The sequence below is a fragment of the Meriones unguiculatus genome (assembly GCF_030254825.1).
Source record: "Meriones unguiculatus strain TT.TT164.6M chromosome 13 unlocalized genomic scaffold, Bangor_MerUng_6.1 Chr13_unordered_Scaffold_34, whole genome shotgun sequence".
Classification (NCBI taxonomy): domain Eukaryota; kingdom Metazoa; phylum Chordata; class Mammalia; order Rodentia; family Muridae; genus Meriones; species Meriones unguiculatus.
In genome coordinates this window covers 2,168,721-2,187,681 of record NW_026843646.1, presented here as the reverse complement: position 1 = coordinate 2,187,681, position 18,961 = coordinate 2,168,721, and the positions used below count along the sequence as shown (strand labels likewise).

At 38.0% G+C, this 18,961-nt stretch overlaps 1 protein-coding gene across 1 annotated transcript; it reads left to right on the top strand.

The window, feature by feature from the left end:
* Window positions 1-3,543: 3,543 nt before the first annotated feature.
* Window positions 3,544-18,574, top strand: LOC132650901 (zinc finger protein 120-like; the record flags this gene model as incomplete). The annotated part of the gene is made up of 4 exons (XM_060376234.1): window positions 3,544-3,549; window positions 16,047-16,173; window positions 16,386-16,446; window positions 17,875-18,574. Coding segments are annotated over exons 1-4 (894 nt in total), but the record flags the coding sequence as incomplete, so codon positions are not given.
* Window positions 18,575-18,961: the final 387 nt, after the last annotated feature.

The window sequence follows — 18,961 nt, the reverse complement described above, 5'->3', positions numbered from 1 at the left end:
CATTCCACAGATAAGTAGTGTGCTAACCAGGCCCGTTAGAGATTAGGATCTGGGGATACACATGTTTGCTCACCAGGATTATCTAGAAATGTGGCAGAGTGAAGTTTTTTAATTTGTAATTTCCCAACCTGTATTTATCAATTCATGAATCGGAATGAAAACAGACTTGATTGGGGGGTGTACAATTTGGGTCAGGTAGCTTGATGCAGTGAATATTGAATTTTGAATTAAGGGACTATCCTATGCCCATATGTACAATCCTCATTGACACAGTTCTGTCAGTTCAAATTTGAGACACAGGCTATTGGCTAAAGCTTTGTCAGGTTACAGGTCTCAGCAGCTAATATTGTACACAGGGACAGCATCAAACAATATCTTATTAATGGATTTCCCTCTACAAGAAAATGGCCTGTGTTTTTCAAAGTCAGTATGACTATGTTTTGATTTTTTTTTCAACTCTGAGGTTGATTACAAATAAAGAGGGACCTGTGTAAGAATTGAGTTCACTGACCTACTTTGAAGCTGGTGTTGTCACAACACAGAAAGGGAGGGGGAGGAGGGAAGATGTCAATGTGTCAGGTAATCCATTTTAGATGGTCAGTAAAAGTGAAAAGTGTACACCTAGGCCTGGGAGTTTGCTGAACTTGTTTCTGGAAAGCAAATTCCTACAGTTACACTATTTCAAACACACAGAAGATCTGGACAAAATGGTGTGGTAGTGCCTAACAGGAATGCTTTCTTCTCCCCCCATTTGAAAATGCACAACCTGAGAGAAAAGGTGTGAGTAATACTTGGTGTGTTTTATTACATACTTGAATTTCCTGAAGAATATTGGACCATAAAGCCATTTTCAACTTTTAAAAATAATTTTTGAGATTATAATGAAATCATTTCATCCTTCTCATTTCTCTCTACTCTTACATCTCAAATGCTGGGATGAATTGTTAAGGAGGATACTTAACAATCAAAGCAGACATGGCTGTCAGGTTCTCCCAGCATCCCTCAGTCATTACCTGTAACAAAGTATGGGTGTCAAAGACAGATCTCTAGTCCAGGTTTTGAGCTGCCCTCTTCCCAGCAGTCCTTCCTTTTGTATTCTAACCGTTTTGATTACCTGGTCTTTTTCATTTTATTATTTATCCTCCTGGCCCTTTCTTCTGGCTCTCCACTTACTTCTCTCCTCTCGTCTCACATTGCTCAGGGTCATGTCAACTTTAGACTGTCCCAGATGTCCCTGTGTCTGACTATGTTCTCTCCTCTATCTATAATAAACTTTCTACTCCAACATTCCTAAGTACAGACATATCCTTTTTGTTTTATTTCTCATTTTCATTGATCTCCCATTAACTACTCCTTGCTTTCAAATTCATGGCCATTTGTTTCTTTTATGGTTGTTACCATTTGGCGTTGACTGAAGTTTGGCTGAAGGACTTCCCAACCATGAGGTAGAGATGACTGCACTGGACACTGATCATGTAATGGAATGTGCAACATAAATGACGTGTATCTTGGAAGATTAGCAGGTGCCCTGGGAAAGTGGAAGACTGTACTTTAAAACATTTCCAAGATGAGGTTGTTGCAGGCTATTTGATCCCAGTGTGATCCATTAGATTGTGAACTGTAAAAACCTGTGCTTTGTTGGTATGGTTAAGCCCTAACACAAACCTTAATTCCAAGAACTTTCTGTTTATTCCAAACAGGTGATTATGGTATGGTTCCATCAGCCCTAGAACATGCCTTTAATTCAAAAGCTCTCTGTGCATAGAGTTTAAGGCAAAGCAAGAAACCAGCTGACAGGGATTAAGGAGTAAGTGGAACTTTCAGCTGACATGTATTTAAGACAGAGTGTAAAAGTGGAAGGAGTTTTAGCTTGGTAGCTTTTGGGCTTTTTGAGCTTTGATCTAGAAAGCTTTGGCCTTGGGTTCCTTTGGTCTATCCCCCCTGAGCTGTCATCTGAGCTGGTGAGCTTTTGGGGCTTTTTCCTCTTGGTGAGTAACAGGGTCAGATGGGTCTTTTCTCTGCCTCTCTGTGCTAGCAGGTTTTAAAATCGATTAATTGGGATTTTCATTCTTTTATAAAAACACTAGGGTTCTGTGTGCCCATAGGGGTTAGGGCAAAGCTAGAATGCCTCTGCTATCTGCATTATTTGATCTTTGATCCACTGGTAGAGGAGCTACTACTATCCTGAGACTCAGCTCTATTGTTCAAGCTAATGAGGGGCTCTGGGCAGGTCTAGCAGTCAGGGGCAACAGTGGGAGGTAGTTTATGGGTTTGTTCTGGAATTATCCTCTGATGTAGCTCTAAAGAGCTGTGAGTCAGACCAGAGGCCAAGTCATGGTAATTGTGGAGCCATTGTCCTCAGTCCAGGAAGAGCAGTCTGCTGAGCTATCACATTCTGCTATGCTTTGAAGGAGATGGACTGTGGTTCGGTCTGTAGTTCTGTTGGTCTCCATGTGGTGATCTCAGCAGAGACCCTTGGCCTCTGACCCTTCCTGAGTGTTTATTGTCCAGAGAAGTGAGGATTTTGTGGCCTCAGCAGTAGAAAGTTGTGGTGCTTATAATATGACTATCTACTGTGCACACACAGACATTGGTATTGTAGTGGACAGACTGGAAAACTGAAGGTCTCATTTCTAGAAATAATGAATGTTGTATTCCACATACAGCTTTGTGTAACAAATTTTGCAAATCATTTGAAACTGGAAGAAAGAGGTGGTGGTGGTCATCTTTCAACAACACTTGATTTCTTTTTTTTTTAGCCTTTCAACTACCACTAGTCACAATGGTGTGATTTAGGGAAATTCAATTCCAGGATACAAAAGGAATTTCTGAGATGTAGAATTTTGTCAGGTGTGCCTGGTTTTAAATAAGTGGATAGGGCAGATTCTACATCTTGTGACATAATTCATGCAGCAGGAAACAGATACTAAATTATTCTCCAACATTTTTTGTGTGTGAGTGTCGGCAAGGGCTGGGCTGTGCCTGAACCCACAAGGGGACATGAGGGAATGTAAGCCATAGCCCATCTTTATGATCACCTCCATTTTCCAAGAGACTTCCAGAGCAGAAGGACTCTCTGTAAAGGATGTTAGTAGTATCTGGAGAATCAGAAATATAACAGTTTAGGTGTCACTTTATGTTTGTCTTGTAGAAGTTGTGAAATCTGTTTATTTAATTTGTATTAATTAGAAAATGAAAGGTATCTCTGGTCCAGTGCACATTTTTCATGCTAGAGTTCATTACATCTTTTCATGTAAACTTGACTATATTTTAGGCTTATGTTTTTGGCTTTTTCTCTCACTCCCTCATGCTTTCACAAACACTGTACACATTCTTGATTATTGAAGTTTGTGGTAAGTACAGAAGTCACATCATGCCAGAAGATTATGAGATTCGTGACAATAGAATCATCACTTACTTTTCTGTTTTCCTTTGTTTCTTACCAGGTGGCTTTTCTGTTATGAGATAGAGATTTTGGATTGTTCTTTAGCAATCACATAAAGACAATTTGCACTTATGTCTATAGAAGGCAGAAGAGACAACATGAAGGTGAGTGATACCCGTTGGCCAGCTTACTCCTTCTCTTTTGACATTTTCTTTTGGTGATCTGTCATTTTCTCAGAAGTTGCATGTGTCCAGTGCTCTCCATATTCTAAGGTGGGTGATTTTATTCTCCTGAAAAGATTAAATCAAAACCCTGCCCCATCCCTAATTCAGGGATGAGGGATGTACCTTTTTAGGCATGTTATATCTTTTAAAGGGCAAAATGATATTTTTGGAAATGGAAAAGTATAATATCTCAATTAAAGTTTAAAAAATCTTTGAAAGTTTACAAATATACCTTAAAGTGTATTTATTTATAGATAATAAAGGGCATTCACTTTGATTTTCAGCCTGCCTTTTATAAGCAGCTTTTAAATAAAATCACTGTAAATTTTATGTGCCTGCCTCTGCCTCCCAAGTGGTATGTAAAAGGCATGTGCCTCCCAAATGCTGGGATTAAGGCTATGAACCACCAACACCCTGTGATTGTAACTGCTGAATTTAAAAAAACAACTAATTAATAGAGAACTGCTTGTCTCAACTGGGATTAAATGCATGGTTTATCACCACACTGTTCAAGTATGTTATATTCACTCCAAATTATTCCAACTCAAACAAGTTTATACCTTTGAATTTACTTCAAACATTTTAAACCTCTTAACTCTTTTAAATATGAAATGACAAAAGTATCCTTTTTTATTTGAGAAGAAAACTATAGTCTTTATTAAGTTAGTTTGGACTGAATGACCACACTATCTGATGAACAGTTACCTCTGCTTATTCAGGAGATCTCTACTATTCAAATCTAATCATTATCAATTTTGATAGGATCCACCTTTCTTTTCCTGTGGAAACATTCGGTTTTACCAGTGAAGACACAGTTCAGTAATTTCTCACTATCTACTTTTAGTTTTGTTTACTTCTTTTTTTTTCTAGAGTATTTAGGTGTGCTGTTAAGTTGTTACTAAGAGATCTTTCTGATTATTTTTTCTGAATGTACTTAGTGGTATGAACTGTCTTCTGGTCAACAATTCCGTTGTGTACTATGACTTTTGATATGTTGTGTCTTCATTTCATTGACTTTTAGGAAGTCTTTAATTTCTTTATTTATTTCAGTTTTGATCCATTTTTTTATTCAATAGAGTTGTTCAATTTCTATGAGTTTGTAAGCTTTCTATTGATTTTGTTATTGGTGATGTGATGCTTTAAACCTTAGTGGTCTGATGGGATGCAGAAGGTTATTGCAAGTTTCTTTTATATCTTTTGAGACTTCCATTGTTCAAGTATATCATCAATTTTGGAGAACAATATATGTGTTGCTGAGAAGAGGGAACAATCTTTTGTGCTTGGGTGGATGTTCTGTAAACATCATTTGTGTATATTTAGTTTTTTGATGTTAGTTAACTGGAGCATTTCTCTGTTCAGTTTGGTCAGGGGGAGCTGTCCATTGATGATAGTTATATATTGAAGCCTTCCCCTATCAGTTTATGAGGACCAGGATGTGATGCAAGCTACAGAAGGGTTTCTTTTATAACTTGGGTGCTCTTATATTTGGAGCATAGATGTTAAGTATTGATATGTTTTATTGCTGGTTGTTTTATTTTAATATATCATGTCTTTTGCCATCTTTTGTTTAGTTGTTTTTGAAGTCTGTTTTGTTAGATATTAAAATTGCTATACGAGCTTGATACTCTAGTCCATTTATTTGGAATATCTTTTCCAACACTTTACCTTGAGATAATATCAATCTTGATGTGAAGCTGTGTTTGATGTATTTAGAAGGGTGGATTCTGTTTTATCATCCATTTTGTGAGCCTGTGTCTTTTTGTTGGTGAATTTGGGTCAATGGTATTAAGAGATATCAATGAACAGTGATTGTTAATCTTGGTATTTTGGTGGTGAAAGTGGTGGTGGTTTTAGCACCTTGTGTGGGGCTGTATTTATAGATACATATTGTTTAAATTTGACCTTAACATGCAACATCGTATTTTCTCCATTTGATGATTGAAAGGTTCTGGGCATAGTTAGTAATTTTTCTTGGCTTCTGTAGTTTTTTAGAGTCAGAAGCACAATGTCTATGTCCTTCAACCTCTAGCATCTTTACTGAGAACACAGGATTAATTCCAATAGATCTGCCTTTGTTTATTTTTTGGTTGGTTTTTGTTTGTTTTGGTTTGTCTGTTTTATTGGTTAGTGTGGCCTGTTTGATTTTTTTTTCTATTACAGCTTTTAATATTCTTTATTTGTTCTGTACATTTAGCGTTTTTATTATTCTCTGGTAAGAGGACTTTCTTTTCTGGTCCAGCGTCTTTGGTATTTTTGTATGCTTCTTGTGCCTTGATAGACATCTTCTTTAGGTGAAGAAATTTTTCTTGTATGATTTTGTTAAAAATATCTTCTGGACCCTTGATCTCATCCTTCTGTTAATCTGATTATCAACATGTTTTGTCTTTTCATAATGTCTCAGAATTCCTGGATGTTTTGTGATAGGGAACTCCAGGATTCCCTAAATTTCTGCATTTATAAAATAATTTTCTTTTGGATTTTTGAGCCTGGGATTCTCTGTGTAGCATATGCTGTCCTTGCCTTGCTTTGTAGACCAGGCTAGCCTCAAAGTCACTCTGCCTCTACCTACCCAAGTTCTGGGATCACAGGTGTGCACCACCGTGGCCAGCTTGTTTTTGCTTTCTTTATTGATACTATTTCCATATTTCTAGAATGTGCTTCATTCTGTCATTCTCCATTCAGCGGAGGCCTGGAGCTCAGCTTTCAGATGGAGAACAGTGGCTCCATTTCTCTCAGGGACAGCTAGAACAGTTTAGGGCAACACCCATTTTCACTAGATGGGGGTGTGGAAAGAATTTTCTATTGACTATTACAGGTAGCTAGCTCTTTTGAAATGAAATCACCAGTGGTAGTGGAAACTTTGGTATTCCAGAGCCTATGGCAATACCAAAGTGTTACCATTCTTGGATAAGCTGCTGTGCCTTGCTCTAAGGACTTTCACCTCAGAGGTTCAAGTAAAAGTCCATGCCTGGTTGGCTTGCAACCAAGACATAGGCCTAGTGAGACACAGACCCAGTGAGGCCTAGGCCCAGTGGGCCAGTGAGCAATCCCAGATGGGAATAAATGATGAATCTCAGAGGCCATGATGGAAGGCTGATGGTATCAGGTGGCATACAACCTACCAGAACACATGCACCCCCTGCATGGGCTGGATTTCTTAGGAAGAACATTTAATCTGTTGAATGGTTATTATTAATGAGACCTTCAGGACCACAGTGGAAGAAAGAGTCAAGTGGAGCAGAAATAAATGTAGTCTTTGGTTTGTAGAGAAAAGCATCACTAGGTAGTTTCAGATGGCAGTCACATGCTGAAACAGAGACAGGAATTTTTAAGGAGATCATCATCAAAGAGAATGTCCTAGGTCTGGATTTGAAGCCTAAGTTTATGTCCTTAAATTAACACTCCCTCCTGATAATTCTTCCATTAATCAAAGAAGTAGGCTAAGTGATTCCTAATACCAGGAAAGAACTTCATATAAAACCTGCTCCAAATGTGTTCCAAGTGTGGCAAGATCCATCCCATTTTGTCCATCCCTACTTAAAATCCAACTTGACAGTCTCACTCATGTTTTGCACATTCTGGAAACAAGAAGAATGCAAAATTTAAGATAATAGATTCTTCCTTTTTGTTTTCAGTTCAACACTGTGCCAGCCATCTGTGTTTGGCAGAGTCAGCTCCCCAGGGAAGATACTGTAACTGTTTATTGCGTGAAGTGGTGAGAGTGAAGCCTGAGTTGCATCTTGACACTACAAGATGTTGAGATACCTAAGTTAGGAGACACCTACCATATAGTGCTGCCTATAGGCAGTGGAAGTAAGCAATCTTGGGGATGTATGAGATGTTTCAGGGATAAGACCATCTAAGCCTTTCCAAACAGCATCAGGGTTTGTTGTTTTCCTTGCTGATCTTCTTTCCTTGGTCTACTCTTCCCTAAAAATGTACACATTCCTCTCTACAAGAATTGGAAAGGGGTATTCTGTGCATCTATGTTGGAATGATATAACTTGCTTCTGATGTTACAAGATGTGGCACCCAAGAGATTCTCTGTGTATCAGAAGAGACTGTGAACATTTGAACAGTGTATGAGCTATGGCAGAATTTTAGGATCATTGAAGTTAGACTACATTTTCGTCATGGGATGACAATAAGCTTATAGAGAACTTGGTCAGAACTTATTTGATTGAATCAAAAAAGCTCCCAGAGAAGATCATGTTTCTGTTTTTGACACTGAAAAAAAAAGTTTCTTTGTAGCCTTGGCTGTCCTGAAAGTTGGTATGTAGACCAAAAAGGTTTTGAACTTACGATCTAACTCCAGTTTAGTGTTGGTCTTAAATTTAGATCAACATGCCTGGCCTCAACATCAACATCAACATTGGCTGCTGAGCCTGGAATGTAGCATTTTGTTTTGTTTTGTATATGTAAGCATAGGTTGTTGTGCTGATCTTCATCCACATCTTACCTTTGAAATTTGGCAGAGAGTATATCTAATTTCTTAGGATGGCATGTATTCATGACACTAACAGTGTCTGAGCTTTCTGAGTTATTGAATTTCATGTGTATGACATTCTTTCTACCTGTTGTGTTCATGTTTTAAGACTTTATTTATTTATTTTATTCAAACTTAACTCATTTTAATTTAAATTTGTTTTTCTATAATTTATTCTCTGACATGAACTCAGCTCTTTGAACACCTCCTGCTGGGGGGTACACTCTTGTGAGGCCACAGAGGAATATACTACAGCCATCCTTGATGAGACCTGATAAGCTATGTTCAGACAGAAGGGGACGAGTTCCTCCGCTATCAGGAGAATATGTAAGGGGCATAGGGTGAGAAAGAGAATGGCTGGGACAGGGAGGAGATGGTGGAGGGGGCTACAGTGGGTATACAAAGTGAATAAACTGTAATAAATAAATAAATAAAATTTAAAAATAATTTATCCATTAACATCCCAATTTTACCCCCCTCCCTAGTCTCTTCTTGGTTTCACCCCTCTGTTCCTCTTTCACCCTGATCCCATTTCCAATTCTCAGATAGGGGGAGCCCTCCTCTCCTACCATCTGACCCCAGCCTATCAAGGCTCACTAAGACTGCCTGCATTCTCTTCCTTTGTGGTGTAGCAATGCCCCCTCTACCAGAGGGGAGTGATCAAAGAGCAGGTAACAGAGTCCATGTCAGAGCCAGCCCCTACTTTTCTTACTATGGATCCCACATGAGACTGAGCTGCCTATCAGCCATAACTGAGCAGGGTTCTGGTTCCTCTTCATGAATGGCCTTTGGTGGGTCCATCAATCTCTGCAAGTCCCCATGAGCCCAGATTTGTTGTCCTTGTTGGTCTTCTTATGGCAGTCCTGCCATATCTGGCTCTTTCTACTTTCTACCCCCTAGTCTTTTCTATGATTCTTTGTGTTTTACCCAAAGTTTGGCTGTGAGTATTAGCCTCTGCTTTGATCCCCTGCTGGGTAGTCTTTTGAAGGATATGAAGGATATGTATGTTAGGCTCTCATCCTGTTCCATCTCCTCAGTCACTTCTGGTGTAGATTCTATTTGCCCTTTTGAATATGAATCGACCATCCTCCATAGGGTCTTCCTTTTTATTTAGCTCCTTTAGGTCTGTGGATTGTAGTATGTTTATCCTATATTATGGCCATTATCCACTTATGAATGAGTACATACCATGCATGTCTTTCTGGTTTTGGAATAACTCACGTAAGATGATCATTTGTAGTTCCATACATTTGCCTGAAAATTTCATGGTTTCCTTTTTTTTTTTTAAATACCCAAATAGCATTCCATTGTGTAAAAGCACCACAATTTCTGTAAAACAGTGGTTCAGTTGAGAGACATGTAGTTTGTTTCACTATTCTGGCTATTATAAATATAGATGCTATGAACATAGTTGAGCAAATATCTTTGTTGAATGGTGGAGCATCTTTTTGATATACTCCCAGGAATGGTAGAGCTGGGTCTTGAAGTAACACTATTTTCAACTGTCTGAGAAAGCATCAGATGGATTTCTAAAGTGGTTGTATAAGTTTGCACTCCTACTAGCAATGCAGGAGTGTTCCTCTTTCTCCACATTCTCACTAGCTTGCTGTCACTTCAGCTTTTGACATTATCCATGATGGGTTTAAGATGGAATGTCATTTGCATTTCTATGATGACTACAGATATTGAGCATTTAATCTCCACCATTTGATATTCCTCTGTGGAGAATTCTCTGTTTAGTTCTGTACCCCAGATTTAAAGTGGATTATTTGGATTGCTGGAGTTAAATTTCTTGATCTTTTTATATATCTTGTTTATTAGTCCTCTCTGTTGTATGTAGGGTTGGTGAAGATCTTTTGTCAGGCTGTAGGCTGTCATTTTGATCTATTGACAGAGTTCTTTGCTTCATAGAAGCTTTTTGTTTCACGAGATCCTATTCATTAATTCTTGATCTTAGAGCAAGTGTTCTTGGTGTTCTGTTGAGGAAATTACCTTCTATGCCAATGACATCGAGGATCTTTCCCACGTTTTCTTCTAAGAGATTTAGTGTATCTGGTTTTATGTTGAGGTCTTCGAACAACTTGGACTGCAGTTTAGTGCAGGGTGATAAATATGGATCTAGTTTCATTTTTCCAGATGTAGACATCCAGTTAGAACAGCACCATTTGTTGAAGATGCTGTCCTTTTTCCATTGCATGGTTTTGACTTCTTTGTCAAAAATCAAGTGTCCATAGGTGTATGGGTTTATTTATGGGTTTTCACTTCAATTCCATTGACCCACCATTCTGTTTTTATTCCAGTACCATGCAGTTTTTATTACTATTAATTTATAGTAGAGCTTGAGATCAGGGATGGTTATACCTACTGAAGATCTCCTATTGTACAGGATTGTTTTAGCTATTCTGGCTTGTTTATTTTTCCATATGAAGCTGAGAATTGTTTTTTTTTCAAGTTCCTTAAGGAATTGTGTTGATATTTTGATGGGAACATCATTGAATCTGTAGATTGTTTTTGATAGGATGGCAATTTTTACTATGTTGATCCTACTAATCCATGAGCATGAGAGATATTTCTATCTTCTGGTATCTTTTTCAGTTTCTTTCTTCACAGACTTGAAGTTGTTTTGTTTTGTTTTGTTTTTCATAGAGGTTTTTCACTGTCTTGTTGAGGATAACATCAAAATATATTTTTTTTCCTGGCTATTGTGAAGGGTGTTATTTTCCTAATTCTTTATCAGTCCATTTGTCATTTGTATACAGGAGTGCTACTGATTTTTTTCTGAGTTAACTTTATATCCAGCCACTTTGCTGAAGTGTTTTTCAACTGTAGGAGTTCACTACAGTAGAATTTTTGGGGTCATTTTTGTATACTGTCATATCTGTGAATAGTGATATTTGATTTCTTCCTTAACAATTTGTGTCCCCTTGATCTCCTTTAGTTGTCTTATTGTCCTAGATAGGACTTTGAGTACTGTATTGAAGAGATTGAGAGAGAGTGTATAGCCGTGTCTTGTCCCCGAGTTCAGTGGAATTGATTTAACTTTCTTTTCATTTAGTTTGATGTTAGTTATGGGGTTTCTTTACACTGTCTTTACTATTTTTAGATATGTGCCTTTGTCCCCAGTCTCTCCAAGACTTTAAACAAGAATAACTGTTGGATATTGTCAAATGTTTTTTCACCATTTAAGAAAATGATCCTCTGTTGTTGTTTTTTGTTTTTTCAATTTGTTTATATGGTGGATTACATTGATGGATTCCATATACTTAAAGTCTATTTTATTAGACATTAGAATGGTAACTCCTGCATGTTTCTTGGGTCCATTTGCTTGGACCCTCCTTCCAGCTCTTTACTCTCAGGCAATGTCTATCTTTGTGGCTTAGATGTGTTTCTTGTATGCAACAGATTGTTGGGTCTTGTTTACATATCCATTCTGTTAGTCTGTGTCTTTATTGGAGTGTTAAGTCCATTGATGTTGAGGGAAATTAATGACCAGTGGCTGTTAGATCCATTTATTTTGATGTTGCTTGTGGTAGTGTGTTTGTGTGCTTGGTTACTTTTAGTTTTGCTGTAGTGACATTATTTATTTCCTGTGTTTTCCTGAATGTAGTTAGCTTTCCTGGGTTGTAGGTTTCCTTCTAGGAGCTTCTGTACCTCTGGATTTGTGCGTAGGTATTGTTTAAATTTGTTTTTGTCATTAAATATCTTGTTTGCTCCATCTATGATGACTGAGACTTTTGCTGGGTATAGTAGCCTGGACAGTCATCTGTGTTCTCTTAGGGTCTGCATGATATCTGTTCAGGCCCTTCTGGCTTTCATAGTCTCTGTTGAGAAATCAGGTGTGATTCTAATGGGTTTGCCATTATATGTTACTTGGCCTTTTTCCTTTGCAGCTTTTAGCATTTTTTCTTTGTTCTGTATACTTACCATTTATTATGTGGTGGGAGGATTTTCTATTTTGGTCTAATTTATTGGGTGTTCTGTAGGCCTCTTATATTCTTATAGACCTCTCTTTTAAGTTGGGGAAATTTTCTTCTATGATTTTGTTGAAAATATTTTCTGGGCATTGGAGGAGGGAATCTTCTTTTTCCTCTATTCCTATTATTTTTAGGTTTTGCTTTTCATGTTGTCTTGGATGGTCTATGTCAGGAATTTTTTAGATTTAACATTTTCTTTGATAGCTACATCTATTTCTTCCATTGTGTCTTCCGCACCTGAGATTCTTTCTTCCCTCTCATAGTCTATTCATTATGCTTAACTCTGTAGTTCTTGTTTTCTTCCCTAAGTTCTTTCCACAATCTCCTCCATTTGTGTTTTCTTTAATTTTTCCAATTCTATCATCAGATCTTGAGCCATTTTATTGATTTCCTTCACCTCTCTGACTAGTTTCCTTCAATCCCTTCAGCTGTTTGTTTGAACAATCCTCTGTTTCTTTAATTTCTTTCAGGGATTTAAGTATTTCCTCTCTAAAGGCCACAGATTGTTTGGCTGCAACTTCCTGTATTTCTTTAAGGATGGCCACAATCACTTTGTCTTTATCTTCTTCTATTTCTTTGCAAATGGCAATATTCTGTTTGACTTTATCTGCATCTAGGTCTTTATGAAGTTTATTTGTTTCCTCTATTATCCTGTTCATAAGCACAGATGTAAGGTCATCTTCTTGAATTTCATTTACGCTGGGTTATCCAGGGCTGCTTGCTCCAGGGCTGCTTGCTCCTAGATAACTTGTTCTAGGGATGCCATATTGCTCTGTCTTTTGTTGGTTGAGCTTTTATGCTAGCCTCTACCCATTAGGCTATCTTAGGTGTTGGGGGTTAGTTTCTGGTACTTCCTGGGATCCTGTGGTGGGTGGAATCACCTTGGCAGGAAGATGATTTTTTCCCAAAGAAGCTCTCCTCCGTTTTTTAGGTATGGTCACTGAATGGCAGGTGTTTTTCAGGAATTGCCACAGCTCATCTCAGGCATGCAGACCTGAGTAGTAATTGTGGTATTCATTAGTAAAGGGAACTACCCTCTCATCCAGAGAAGTCCTGGAGACAGCTTCCCTCTTGCTGTAAATTTAGTGAGCTGCTGCTGTAACCTGGGTGCCTTGTGGTTTGGTCAGTTTAATTAGGGAAAACTCATTGTCCCTTGGAGCAGTATTTGGGGTTGATCTTAGGGAACCCAGGCTTCTGGAGGTCTGAGTTTGGGGCTCTCTGCCCCAGTACCCAAGTGGTAATCAGTGGCATATGAGCACTACTCTCATGTGTGCAGCAGGAGGCTAGAGCCTGGAGCCTGTGGATAACCAGAAACTTTTATAGAGCTAGGTGTCCTGAGGTAGGGCCAGATATTTCCGCCACCTTTGGGTTTTTTCTCAACAGAAAAACCCAGTCTGTACTGTTAGGGAGGGGGCGTGTGGAGTGAGTAGGCACTTGCTTGTGAGTGGTGGCTCCAAGCTGGTGACTGGACAGGAAACTGAGAACTTTTTCTGAGAACATTCCCGTATGTGTGGTGTTAGTGGTGGTGGGGGGTCAGCTGAGTACTCTAAGCTGGGACCTGCTGTTTCCCTCCCTGTGGGGTTTTCTCCCAACAGGAAAACCCAGCCTCTAGTGCCCTGGGGTACACAGTTCTGTCTGTGATGGAGAGTTAGTTGTGGGGTTGGCAGCTGGAGCCCCACTCAGGGCTGGCTGCTTTGTGCCTGCAGGTCTGCAGGACCTTTTCCAGGGATAGACTGGTTGACCTGAGGTCAGCCCTACTTGCTTCCTTCTCTGGGGTTTTCTCAAGACTGGGACTCCCAGTCTCTTGTGCCCTGGGGTGCACAGTTCAGCCTGGGAAGGTGATCAGGACATGCAAGAGTGTGCTTCTGGTCAAGTGACCCAGTGACTGTGTGACCTGGGGTTTCTTCTGGGTTCTTGCTGGGTGACCTGAGAGTAGACCCAACTTATTCCCACTCCGTGGAGTTTCCTCTTACCTGAGAAACACAATTGCTTTTGTTTTAGTGTCCAGAGTTCAGCCTCTTAGTCACTGTACCAATATTGCTGCCCTGCTCCTCAGACAGTGTCATCCCAGCACCGCCATCTTGGATTACCCCTTTCTCATCTCTTTCAATTAATTTTTGGTGAAAGTCTGTTTTATTAGATATTAGAATGGTTACTCCTGCTTGCTTCTTGGGTCTATTTGCTTGAAAACCTTATTCCTGCTAAAACATCCCAAGAAATTTTCAAGGGATTAGCTGAGTGCTCTGAGGTTGAACCCGATTGCTTTTCTCATCTCACCTGGTAAATACAGTCAGTGGTGTTTGGAGGCTTACAGTTCCAGCTATTGGTCACTGTGCAGTCTCTGCTACCCTGCTGATCAGACACAGTGTGAGTTCAGCCCTTCCAGCTGGGATCTGTTTTTAATTTTTACTGAATATGAGTATTTTGATTGTATGCATGAATATGCATCTCTTGTGTGCCTGATCTTCACTATAGTCTGAAGATGTGTTCAGAACTCATGAACTGATAGTAGTGGGTTCCAGGTGAACAATGACAATTGAGCCCACTTATTTGGAAGAGTAGCAAGAGCTCCTCACTGCTGAGCCATCTCTTCTACCTTATGTTGCTTATTTATGATCAGCATTGACATTGCTAATATTTTCATTTTTCTATTTTTAGCTGTTTAAACATGCATTCCCTTTTAGTAAGATGTTATTAGAGTTAAAGTTTAAGCTGGGGCAGTGCAGATTTCTGGAAAAGGAATGCACAACTGGAGTGGATGTATAATTTCTTGTACAAGCTTCAGTTAAGACCTCTGAGTTCTTTCAATCTTTTATGATTGTTTGATTGACTTTTAGGGGAGGCTCTGTCTTACTATATAGGTCTAGCTGTCCTGGAACTTTTTGCATAGATCATGCTGGCATCCAATTCAATAAGATACACCTGCGTCTGCCTCCTGAGTGATGGAATTAAGGCATAATAGAATACACCCAGCTTGTCCATAATTTTTGTAGTTAGTAACTGTTCATAAATTTCTCTGATGTGTACTTAGTACTGCTCATCTCTTAATTTCTCTGTGTGTCTCTGTCTCTCTCTTTCTATTTCGCTCTCTTCTCTCTGTCTTTGTCCACATTAATTACCATGACTATTCAAAAGCTATATCCTATTCAAAAGAGTTCAGATATGACATAGTTAAACTTCATTATTCAGTTTTCTTCTAAAATGACTTAGTGATAACATTAACACTTACGTTTTAATAGAAAAGTTTTAATCTTTATTTTTAAACTGTAGACTATACATGATTTAGAAAGGAGAATAAACAAAACAATGATCAAAGAATAATCATGTGTTCTATGCCTTTTCTTTTGTCTGGGAACTCAGAAATATGATGTTATCAGCTATGATTATTGTTGCTTGCCACTCACATTATTTTTATCCATCTGTTCACTGTAGTACAATTTCCCTTCCACAAATATATGAGCCCCCATTTTCATATACTGGTATGCCACATCTCTGATCCCTGGTCAAAACATGATATCCAGTGCCATGTTGTCTTTTGACTGACACCACCCATCTGTTCACTGTCACATGATAGCCACATCTCATTTGTTGCTAGATAAAATATCATGCTTGTGTTTTTTTCCTTCCACCTGTCTCATGAAAGTGTCCTGACCTACTCACCCAAGTAACTGGAGATGATTCATAGATCACTCAAGAACCCAACTAATGGCTACTTCATATTCATGTCTTACAAACCAATACAAAACCTTTAACACAGGTTTTCAAAGAAAGCCTTTTTTTCCTTTACAATCTAACCTTTAGGCTTTTTCTTCTCCCATCCTTTACCTGATGCACAGCACTCAAATGTCTAACATTATCACTTCTGTGTCAGAAAATAAATGGAAGAAGCATTAGAATTATATGATTATATTGCCAATGAAATATAAATTTATATTGTTGCCAGTCTTTCTTTTTTACAAATGTATGGTATATTTTAGAATTCAGTGACCTTTAATGATGTCCATGTGAAATTCAGCCAAGAAGAGTGGGCCTTGCTGGAACCTTCCCAGAAGCAACTCTACAAAGTTGTGATGCTAGAGACCTGTGAAAACCTCACTGCTATAGGTAAGACTGCAATTTTTCTTTCACTTTTAAAATAAAAAGACAACTCTTACTTTGTTATTGATCCTCTTCTGTAATTCCAATTGAGAATGAGGAGGAATGAGGTAAATAAAACAGGCATGGTTCTAAGAGTCACAGAAGATAGTGATTTAAGTTTTGCCTTAATAATAACATGATATTTCCAATAATATATATTTTCTGGTACTATATTTTAGGCTACAATTGGGATGACCATAATATTGAAGAACATTTTCAAAGTTCTACAAGTAATAAAAGGTAACTTTATGTGCATGTTGATACAGATATAAATCTTAAAATTTAATGTGTCCTGGAAGTTTGGTGTTTTTTTGTTTGTTTCTTTGTTTTTTTTGTTTATTGGCTGCTTTTTATTTTCTGTTTTTGAGATAGAATTTTTTCTGGGTATCTGTGACTTTCTTAGACTTGCTTGTTAGACCAGCCTGACCTCGAAATCACACATATCTGCCTGTTTCTGCCTCCATGAATGCATGGATTAAAGGCACGTAGCAGCACACCTGGCTGTGTCCTGGAGGTTTTAAAGAAAAGCAACAGTGTAAAAACAGCACTGCTTTAAGTATAATCTCACAATTCCATTTACCTCAATGTCAGGTATCTGATTTGTGTTTGCAAGGCATTCCTTAAGATAGAAGAAAATAAAATAATGTTGTAACAGAAAATACCATTTAAATCATATAGACATTACAGCTACTGAGTTGAACTGCCAATATGTTTAGTCTCATTTTATCTACTCAGATATTGTAAGAGGTATACATATTGAATAGGTGATCAGTATGTGTCCAAAACTTTCTAATAACAACCACTGTTACTCATATTCATGCAGTCATATTGTAAAGTTTAGTGAAAGGAGCAGCTTATGAGAGTCAAGAATATTGTTGTGGAGAAACCTTAATCCCTATATGACATGTCTATGATGAACAAAAAACAAACTGTGTTAATTCAGTGAGGGAATCCTTTATTATTCTTGTAATTTAAATAGGTATATCATATGTCACAATGTTTGTAAGGCACATGAGCAGAGGAATATTGAAAGAAGCAGTGTACCTGTCTTTCTCCAAGAACAATTAATTTTGTAGTAGTCCCCACTTTGAGTAGATTTTCTGAATACGATAAATGGTTACTATTAATTGCTTTTGCAACTTCACTGAGAATTCATCAGCAACTAATACTGCTGAAAATACCTATGAATACTAAGAATTTGGAACTTCTTCTGCTTCTCGTGGCTCACTTTGCAAAGGAAGTGTCATTCATACAGTAAAAACAATGCAAATGGGATTGCTGTGGTAAAGGTCTGTATTCTTACAATAATATATATGTATGTATATATATATATATAACTCTTATAGAAAAATGAAGCTATAAAAGTGAACCACGTAACAAATGCTCTTACCATCACAGAGATCTTCAAAAATACCCATAATGAAGGGAAAAACCATTCATGTAAATAACATGATAAAACTTTAAAATTTGATTCTCCTTTACCATTAGATCAAATTATGAAATTAATTAATATAGATGAATATATTTATTAGTGTAAAGCACTGATTGTGGTAAATCTTTCACATGTGGTAATTATCTGTGCAGGCATGCAAGCAGTCGTACTGGAGAGAAACCTTCTAAATGCACTGTATGTGGTAAAGTCTTCTCCTATACCACTGATCTCATAAGGCATAAAAGAGCACACACTGGAGAGAAGCCTTTCAAATGTAATCAATGTGGTAAAGTGTTTGCACAAAAGAGTCATCTCATAAGCCATAGAAGAACACATACTGGAGAGAAACCTTATGAATGTAACCAGTGTGGTAAAGCCTTTGCAGAAAACAGTACTCTCTTAAGACATAAAAGAACACACACTGGAGAGAAACCTTATGAATGTAACCAGTGTGGTAAAGCCTTTGCAGAAAACAGTACTCTCTTAAGCCATAAAAGAGCACACACTGGAGAGAAACCTTATGAATGTAACCAGTGTGGTAAAGCCTTTGCAAAAAACAGTACTCTCTTAAACCATAAAAGAACACACACTGGAGAGAAACCTTATGAATGTAACCAGTGTGGTAAAGCCTTTGCACAAAACAGTCATCTCTTAATCCATAAAAGAACACACACTGGAAAGAAACCTTATGAATGTAACCAGTGCAGTAAAGCCTTTCCACAAAAAAGTCATCTCATAAGCCATAAAAGAACACATACTGGAGAGAAACCTTATGAATGTAACCAGTGTGGTAAAGCCTTTGCAGAAAACAGTACTCTCTTAAGACATAAAAGATCACACACTGGAGAGAAACCTTATGAATGTAACCAGTGTGGTAAAGCCTTTGCAGAAAACAGTAATCTCTTAAGACATAAAAGAACACACACTGGAGAGAAACCTTATGAATGTAACCAGTGCAGTAAAGCCTTTCCACAAAAAAGTCATCTCATAAGCCATAAAAGAACACATATTATAAAGAAACCTTATGAATATACCCAACATGATAAAGCCTTTGAACAGCAGTGTGGTATCCACAAAAAAGAAAAGACACACAGTGGAGAGAAGCCTGGTGAGGGTGATTAGTGTGATAAAGCCTTTGCATGTAATATTCATCTCCTAAGACAACAACACATTGTGCAGTGAAACCATATGAATATAACTATGTGGCAAAGCCTTTGAACATAACTTCTCCTAATAAATAAAAGAACACATACTGGAAAGAAGCTGTCTGACTGCAATCAATGTGAATAAACTTTTGCACTTCATAATCAATTTCAAACTCAT